The 9594-nt window shown below is 42.5% G+C and overlaps 1 protein-coding gene across 3 annotated transcripts in view; it reads left to right on the top strand.

The window, feature by feature from the left end:
- Positions 1-1033: 1033 nt before the first annotated feature.
- B3GALNT2 (beta-1,3-N-acetylgalactosaminyltransferase 2) overlaps positions 1034-9594 on the top strand; it is a 63608-nt gene continuing 55047 nt past the window's right edge. For 2 of the 3 annotated variants that reach the window (XM_075064175.1, XM_075064173.1), the window contains exon 1: positions 1035-1237. In XM_075064175.1, coding sequence (XP_074920276.1) covers positions 1144-1237 — 94 coding nt within the window. In that variant the 5' untranslated portion in view covers positions 1035-1143. Of the gene's footprint in view, positions 1238-9594 lie in introns of all 3 variants that reach the window. The other variant, XM_075064172.1, reaches the window with a different exon arrangement.

The raw sequence follows: 9594 nt of genomic DNA, 5'->3' as shown, positions 1-9594 counted from the left end.
TGTCCTATTGGCTTGGTATTTAACTGTCTTAAGAGCCGTCGTCTACGCTGGAAAAAAATCCAATGGCACTGATTAGCACCACGGCAAGCATTCTCTACGAGAGACCATCTCATCTTCAAGTCAGGGTTGAGTAGAGTTGACCCGTTTTATATTTTGAAATAAATCCCTCCCTTCCACCCCCTCCCCACTTGACATCCAAACAATTCCTACCCAACACAAACTATATGATCAGATAAAAAGTATGTTGCATAAATGGCTTATTTGGCACCAAACATTAAACATAGGCGACATGTGATGTCCCCCCCAAAAACAACCAAACAAAAAAGCTGTCCAATTTCTTATACGCTTTCTTTGAAAAACAGGCCCTCTCTTTAAGGTGCTTTGGCAGAATAGGGAAAGGGGATGCCCACTGCTCACTCCTAGCCTAGGTGGGCTTTGCACTGGTGCAGTTTACCCCAAAGCACCCCGCACCGGTACAAATCTTGTCAATGCTATGAGTTTGTCTCAGGGACTAAAAACCCATTGCGGACAGACCCTGAGCTCTTCAGGACAGGTCCACCAGCTGAGATTTTTAAAAGTGATTAGCGACTTGGGGTGCTTAGCTTGACCCACCTCCATAGAGCCCATCCTCTCAGCACCGGCTCTCACGTGGGTGCCCGCCCACTATCTCCAATGATCGCCGCTGGAAAGCTCGGCCGGCTGCGCGCTGTGGATGTGAAGCGTTTGGAAAGCGGCACAAGGCGGGTGACGCGTGACGCTGCGCGGCTTTGGACAGCAGCGAGGAAATCCCCACGGGTGAGCTTCCCACAGAGACGAAGCCTTTAAGCACTAGGTGCTCGCCACCCACCCAGCCGCGTGCGGCTGCTCCCCGGGGGCGAGGGGGCTGCACGGCAGGGGACGGGCCGATCCGCAGCCCCGGGGCCCCGGCAGCAGGGCGCGGCGCTGGGGGATTGTGGGGATTGTAGTAGGGAGGTGCCGCTCTCCCGGCTCAGGGCGGGACTTCACTTCCCGGCGGCCGCAGGCAGGCGGGGCGAGTCGGGCACGGCTGCGGAGCGGTCGGCGGCGGCCCGGAGCTGCGGGAAGACGCGGGGCAGCCCCCTCCTCGGGAAGCCCCCGCCCGGCTGGGGAAGGGGCCGGCGGCCAATGCGAAATTGGCTGGTGCTGCTGTGCCCGTGCGCGGTCGGGGTCGCGCTGCACCTCTGGCTGCTGCTCGGCGGCCCCGGGAGGCTCCCGGCAGGTAGGGGCAGGGCGCACGCCCGGGGAAGGGGCGGACTACTGGGCGCACCACGCTTCGTTTGGAGGGGAGACGATGGGGCACTGCCACCCCCCACCCACGGCGAGCCGGGTACTTGGGGTGGTTCAGGGTGCAGGCACCTTCCCCTGAGGGGGAGCGCTGGGCAGGAGGGGACAGAGGTATATGCCCGGTGAGAGTGCGGGGTTCACGCTTCCCTCCCATAGCATGTGGCCCTCTAATTCTGTCCCTGTTTTCTCAGAGAGGGTCCGGGGGTGTTGTAAGGCCCGCAGAGCACAGAAGTGGGCTGCTAGGAGCAGACCTGGTCAGGGGGGACTTGCAAATGATTCATTTGAAGACTGATATGGGAAATTGAAAAATAAATAGTCATCTATACAGCTGATAATAAATCATCAGTCCAATTAAAATAAGTGATAAATCCATTGGTTAGATTATATACAAGAAATGAAGTGACCAGCTCTTCTTATCCCCTGAGTTTAGAGAGCTAGCAATGAGTCCCCCGTCCCCGTGTGTAATTTGATTTTGGGAAGTAGTTCTGTTAATACAAACACATTGCATTAAAGATCACAATTTTCCCCCTTTTAGGGCAGAGTTGGATGTTGTATAACTCTTTAACTGATTGAGTGAAGAAGCGCATGCTGGGCACACAGCTGTTCAGGCATTTCTATGGTTGAGAAATTCCAAGCAGCCTGCATGAAAATATTTGATATGTAGGTTTAGTGTGGAGCCAGTAGTATGCTTTTTGTTATTAGATAATCTACAGAGGAAAAGTGCATGAAAAGCTAATGTGGGTTTATAGGAAAAGAATGAAGAATTATGTAGGACAGGAGAACAATTTTGTGCCTGTATTTTTAAAGTGGAGCTATTTCATTATAATTCAGCAGAGTGATTACTGGCAGTACACTGGAACTTTCTTAATTGAGAGTAATCTGTTTTTTCACAGACTAACTTAGTTGTGAGCCCAATCCTGCTCCCATTCAAGTCACTGACAAAATTTCTCTTGACTTCAGTTGTGTAAGACAAGGCTGTATAATATGAATTGCTGTTTAGGCTTTGGTGTGTAATCAGAACCAATAAGGATTTGCATTGCCCTTACTATAAAATGGGTTTGCAGTAAATCAAGGTGAGCATAAATAGGTTTCACTTTATGTTGATACCTGTTGGTCAGAATAGGCACTTTCGTCAACCAATGAGATTACTCCGTTGGTGGTGATTGTTAGAGGTTAATGACCATAAATAACTTTTCATGCTACCAGTTAGTGGGTTTCTGAAACTTTGTCATGGAGTTTTATAATTTGTTGGAAATCTTTTGAAAAGAGACTACATAAAAGTGGTGTTTTATTACTTAGTAGATCTGATTGGAGTTGTATTTGGAGTCGTGGTAGCTAATTTTATTAACAAAAATATGTTTTTACTAGTACTGACTCCTATTAGCTGGACAGAGTCTACACAGCTAAGAAGGAATGAGATGGAGTCTATTCTTGGGCATTTTTCTGTAGAATTGTTCACTAAATTCAACAGCCAATTAGTAACACCTGTCTAACATGCAATCTCCCTAGGGTTATATATATGTCAATGGGGACCTGTTTTGGCATGTAGAACCTGAATGATGGTGATGCATGAGCAGGAAAAAACCCAGCCTGGTTTTCCAGATCTTAGGTTGAACTTGCAGGACTGTCTGTTGAGGGGGGAAAAATCATTTTATTTGAACTGGGAGTCATGGAGAGACAGTAAACATGGAACCCCATGATACTTTTTTAATAGTCACTTTTCAGCATTGCTCTCTAAATGTAAATGTTTTCAAAAGATGATCTAGGAGAAGTGTCCTGAGAGAGAGAGAGAGAGAAATGCTTTTTGGGGGTTGAAGAAGAATATTTTAAGCACAAGGGTAAGGATAGGCTGTTCATAGTTCCATATCATGTTGCTGGGCCATTTATACTTCTACTGCTCTACTTTTTTCACACATTGTCGTAAAACTAATAATTTGTATTGAGTGCTTCTTAGAGATTTTCTGACTTCCCTGAGGAAGTGATCCAGCAAGGAAAAGAGATCCCTTTCCACCTCCTGCACCTCATATTTCTGGTGCTAACTTGTATCCTGTGGGGAAAAAAGGTCAGCTTCTCCCCAGGAAAGGCAGATTCACAGTTTCAGAAATGCAGTGTTAGTATAGTTAGATATAATATTTGTATGTGACTTTTATTTCCATGCTGTGGATTTCCATTTCTAGGCATCAGTTGTTACTCTTTCCAGAACAAATCCTAGTTCCTTTCAAGCCAATAGCAAAACTCTAATTCACTTCAATAGGATCAATATTTGGCCCTGAGTGTCATACTGATGATGATTTTGGTGTTAATCTATTACTATTTTGGGGTCTCAGTCCTGCAAACACTTCTATTGCTATCCTTTATGCTCACCATAGCAAGTAGTCCATGTGACTGACTACTTGCACTGTCAGATAGTAAGTTCTAGCAGGATCAGGCCTTTAGTAGTCAAGCAAGTGCACAATATTCTCTCTATCCAGATTTTATTCTGACATAACATATAGAATAAAGCAGTGAACCTGAGCAAAGAAAAACAGGAAATTTCCCTTGATATTAAGTGTAAAAATGAAATCTTTCAATGTATGGAATAGTTTCCCAGGGAAAGCACTTTGGAGCACTCTTGCGCAGTAAGTGAAAGGATCATGCACTTAATAGACCTTGAAAGCTTCTAGAAACACATACGCTATTGGAAACATTTCTGCATTGCCAGAGGGAGGAAAGATGAGCTAAGAGTTTTCTTTCATCTCTGAGATCTATTGTTCTGTGATTTTTGTTCTTCAAAGTGCTTTGTGAACATTAATAAACTGGCAATAGGTTTATATCACAGAGTAGGAAATGGCCTTAATTTTTAAGATAGTTTTTGAAACTTGAATTACTAAGATGGTCTGGTACTGTCTGATAAAACCAGCCCTGTTGCATATTATTGTTGAGTATTTTGTGTGTGTGTGTGTGTGCGTGCCTGCTGTTCCTTTGACTTACCACCTGGATTCTTTGGCATTAACAAAAATTGAATTGATTTCAAAAGTGTCTTATAGTAGGTGGGGCATAAATATGTATTATTGGTGTGTGTGCTGGCATTTAATTAACCTTTGGCGTCATAGCAGTCCCATAATTAGTCGTTAGCATGTGTCAAAGGTGGCATGATCATAGTGATCAGTCATAACATACTGAGCCAAATTCACCCTAATGTTACTCTGTTGTGGTAAATAGATTTACACTGGGGAGTATTTTGCTCTTTGAATGGAGGTTTCCTCGAGCATTTGAGTTGCATATTGTGTTAACCGTTTGTTCACATTATTTTGGGTCTGGAAAGCCTGCATGCGTTTTGAAAGAAAGTGGGGGGAGGGATAGCTCAGTGGTTTGAGGCTTGGCCTGCTAAACCCAGGGTTGTGAGTACAGTCCTTGAAGGGGCCATTTTAGGGAACTGGGGTGAAAAAAAAAAAAAAAAGCTGTCTGGGGATTTGTCCTGCTTTGAGCAGGGGTTGGCCTAATGGCCTCCAGAGTCCCTTCCGCCTGACTTCTATGATGATCTGGATCACATGAGGGTATTGGATGGATGGTCTGTACTTTCTCTAACGGGATTAATCTACTCCAGCTTCTTATTTGGGTAGGATGGTGTCCCTCCCCCCCTGCCTCTGTTATGTCAGGTGATGGAGATGGATGGCAGGAGAGAGATCACTTGATCATTGCCTGTTAGGTTCGCTCCCTCTGGGGCACCTGGCATTGGCCACTGTCGGTAGACAGATACTGGGCTAGATGGACCTTTGGTCTGACCCGGTACGGCCATTCTTAGTTTATTGTATCTTTTTATACTGGAAGCATACCAGATAGTGCTAAACTCTTCAACAAATACAGTTCTTTTTGTGGTATGCATATTGAAGAGGAAACTAAAAAGTGAAGAGAAACGTCTGTAAAAAGAAAATAGCCAAGATTCATTATTAACTGCACAATGCCTAAATTAACCTGAGTAAAACATGAATGCAAGGACCTTCCAGCAAATATGTGATTTTACAATTTCCCTTTTTCTTGGAGTCCTGAATTTAATGATTTCTCACTCTAGTGAGACATTACCAGCCAGCACTGTGTGTGTGTGTAATGTCACTTATACCTCTTTGGGCAAAGGTAGGGCAAGGAGGTGTCTGCAGGTAGGGATGGGAGAAGCCCATTTTTAACTGTTCAGAAACAGAAATTATCTAAGATTTCCTGTGTGTTCCCTTTCATGAGTTTCATAGTATTTTATAAAATACATTATAAAAATGCTAAAGATAAAACAGCTTCTGAAAAGTTAATTACAACCAGCTCCCCCAATTTGCTTTAATCCCTACAGATAGACTCAGTGCTAAGCATATGTTCAGTTAATAGCCTCTGCCAGTGTTGCCATGTCTAACAGAGTGAGAAGTTGCTTATTGAGGGACTTCAGTATCTCCTCAAGAAGGGAACATACGTTAAATTTTACAAGGTACACCTTTGCTGAAATGCCCTCTGAGACATTGTTCCACATCTGTTTGTTTGGGCATTTGGCATCTTTTAGAATTGGGCCTCTCTGTATGTGTATAATATCAATCTTCTACTGCCAAATAATTAAAAAAAAAAAAAAAAATTACAGCACCGACTCTAGCTCCCACATATTGAATGGCACATGAATGCCATCGACCATCATATGGCTTGGTTCAACAGAATACTTAACATGTGCTTAACTTTAGGCATTGACTTGAATGGAATTATGCACCTGCTTCGTTAGGCTCATGCTGAATTAGTGCCACAGTGTGCATGGACTATTCTCTGTGTGACATATTGGAGGAAAAGAAAGTGAGTATGGTCTGTGTTTGGATTTTTAGAGGAGAAAGACTTTGTTAAAAAAATATATATACACACAAACAACCTCTGAAGTTGTGAGGAAGATCACGTTCTAAAGGGAGAAAATGTCACTTCTTAAAAGTGTGTTCCATTTTGGGTCTAAAGTACTTACTTGACAGTGTCATTTTAAGTTTTTCAAGCATCTTGTCCTGGAAAAAGTTACATTGCTCACTCCAACACTCGATTATTTGTGGAGTGATTTTTTTTCACATGCTTCTGAAGGGCAGTAGGCTGACAGCCTTAGAGTCTGAAATTATTTGTCTACAGAACAGGTGCAGCACAGGCAGCAGCCACTCAAGCATCCCTACAATGGCTTATGTGCCCTTGGCCTGTAGGGACTCTAGAGGTGAGGATGATAGCTCCTTCTTCCTACCCATTTAGTGCTTCACTTCTTGGCCAAAGGCCAACAAGAGTACCATTGTAGTGAAGTTGATTTGTCAGAAAGACTAATCCACTGGGAATTGTACCAATACCACCAGCTCATTCCTAAATAGGCCACTGAACAGTCTTGAGATGGTAGCAATCTTTTGAGTTTAATTTTTATTCTATGTCTCGAAAAGGCATTCTGTGGCCAAGGCAGCCTCAACTAGTAATAATGGGCTAACCTGCCAAATTGTAAGTTCAGTGTTATTGACAAGAGACTTCACAAACAGGACTTTTTTTTTTTTAATCTCCATTCCCTACGCCATGGCCATTGCTGGTGGTAGCAGTCACTGCATCTCTGATCTCTAGTTCAGGGCAAAAAGATCTTTCCAGAAGTTTGAGAGTGCTGTATCATCACTGATACACTACCAGCTGCTATAGCATAATAGCTTCTCCAGTGCTTTTGTCTCCTCTTTACATCTGAGATGGTTACTAGAATTCCTAATGTTCTTTTAAAGGGGTATCATCCACATAAAAACCTCCCTTCTGTCTAAAAAGTTTTGCTCACTGAAGTAACATCTAAGGACTTTCCTCCATCAGGGATTTTTGCACTGGTGCAGCTATGTGAGTGCAAACCTTCAGCGTAGGTATGGTGCACCAACGTAAAGTGGAGCCTATATTGATGTAACATATCTAAGTCTCAGTTTGGGGTAAGTCGCACCAGTGCTCGGCACTTACATGGGGGGGGGGGGGTTACATTGGCATAGCTGGATCACTGAAGAAATCCCTAAAGCAGGTGAATTCTAAGATTACAATAAATGAATAAGACTGGGGGGAGAGACAGAATATCTTTCTCTGCTTTTTCCAGTTCATTTTGTCCATTTGTCAGCACTTTGTGAATGATGAGTTTCTCTGTATACTCATTTTGTTTGATTCTTGAACACAGCTACCACAGCCCGTGGGAGAGTAAATCATGTAAAAAATAGGAAAATGCAGTTGCATGCACTAGTACCTGAAACTACTTTTGGTTTGGAAGTTGATGGTATCCCTGGAATCTTTTGTCTTGGCTACTCAGTTCTCAGAATCTTTTGAGTCCATCTCTTCTTTAAATAATAATCAGTAAGGGGCAGACCACTAGCACTGGAATCTTTTGTCCTTTCCCCTGGTGATGATGACAGTAAGTCTGTATTTGTTCACTGAGTGTGACACTGTGAATAGGAGGCATATAGTCTCCTAAAGAAAGTAGTAATACAATTAATCTGCAATGGAGGTTGTTGAAATCTGGTTGGGGCCAACGTATTGCCTTCCAGTATGTAACCCCTACTGTGGTGGCCTGACTCAGCTCAGCAGTACACATTTTTACAAGGGATTCTCTGGATGGCAACTATATAACACAGCGTAGCAGCTGTGAGTGCAGCTGCCTGTTTTATTTTACTGCACTTATTGCCATGAGTTAACTGGGTTAGGCAAAAGAGCAAAGGGAAAGTACTATAAGTCTTTTGTGCCAAAAGAATGTAGCATGAGAATTGCAGAGCGGGGAGGACTTGCATAGATTCACTGAGAAGCCTGAGGCTCCATAATGTGTCTGAGAGATTCAGTCTTAGGATAGTTCTAAAACTCGATTTCTAATGACTCTGAGACCAACATACCAAAAATTGTTCCTTTCTTCTTAGCCCGCCCCCACTATCTGCAGTTACTATGTTTTATTTTTTATTGTGCTTTACATCTTCAGAGCACTTCATAGTCATTAACTAATTGGTATTCATGCTACTTCTGTAAGATAGGTAAGTATTTTCTCTGTTTCACAGATGGGAAAACTGAGCAACAGAGTGTGCCTTGCTCAGGGGCATAGCGAGTCAGTGACACAGCCAGGATTAGAATTCCAGAGACCTGGCTTCCAGCCCTGCCCTCAAACCACAATGATTCATTTCTTGTGTTTAAGCTTTTCAATAACTGCAAGTTGTAAATAGATCGTTACATAATCAGCATACGGTAAGAATAGCATATTATGAATAGTAATTAATAATAAGAAACAATAATAGAGACATCATTGGAGTCTGCTGTTATATGCATAAAGAAAACTTGTGAATTCTTGGAAACAGTTGTATGATGATGCTGTAAGTTTGTTCACTTCTGAGCTAAAAATAAAATGATTGCATGTATAAATACTTCACCATGATTGACTCAGAGGTCACTAATAGTTTTTTCTGAACTTTTGCTGCAGATCACGTCTGCTCTTGCTTCCTGACTGGTTCATCATAGGTTAATATCTTTTTCTGTACCTTTAGCTTTATCTATTCTTTATATTATTTTAACTGTTACTTTTTCCATTAGAGCTTAATAAATGCTCTTTCCCTCTTACCAGTAGTAAATAGGAAGCTTTGCCTGCCAAACAGGGGACTTATTCATAAATTTCAACAAAATATGTTTTCATTAAAAAAAAAAAAAAAAAGTGACTGTCCCTTATGACTGAGAAGTCAACTTTCTGAAAGTATTGATGCGCTGCTGTTTTACTAAATTTATGGACAGAGAAATTAATATTTGCCTCTCTCTAAACCAGGGGTAGGCAACCTATGACATGGGTGCCAAAGGCAGCACGCAAGCTGATTTTCAGTGGCACTCACGTTGCCTGGTGCCTGGTCACTGGTCCGGGGGGCTCTGCATTTTAATTTAATTTTAAATGAAGCTTCTTAAACATTTAAAAAACCTTATTTACTTTACATACAACAATAGTTTAGTTATATATTATAGACTTATAGAAAGAGACCTTCTAAAAACGTTAAAATGTATTTCTGGCACGCAGAATCTTAAATTAGAGTGAATAAATGAAAACTTGGCACACCACTTCCAAAAGGTTGCCAACCCCTGCTCTAAACCAAAACAAAGAGAGTCTACACTTTTGTTTTACAGTGATTCAACTAAACTGGTTCAAGAACACATCATTAGTTAAAACAGTGCAAGAGTGTGTGTAAGCAAGGCCTCAGGTCCAGTCTGTGCTACAAATAGTGTCAGGGTATGGCTACACTTACATTTTTGCAGCGCTGCTAGTTACAGCTGTGGTCGTACAGCTGTGTAGGGCCA

This window comes from Chelonoidis abingdonii, chromosome 3 (genome assembly GCF_003597395.2).
Source record: "Chelonoidis abingdonii isolate Lonesome George chromosome 3, CheloAbing_2.0, whole genome shotgun sequence".
Taxonomy (NCBI): domain Eukaryota; kingdom Metazoa; phylum Chordata; order Testudines; family Testudinidae; genus Chelonoidis; species Chelonoidis abingdonii.
This window is presented reverse-complemented; position numbering and strand designations above follow the sequence as displayed.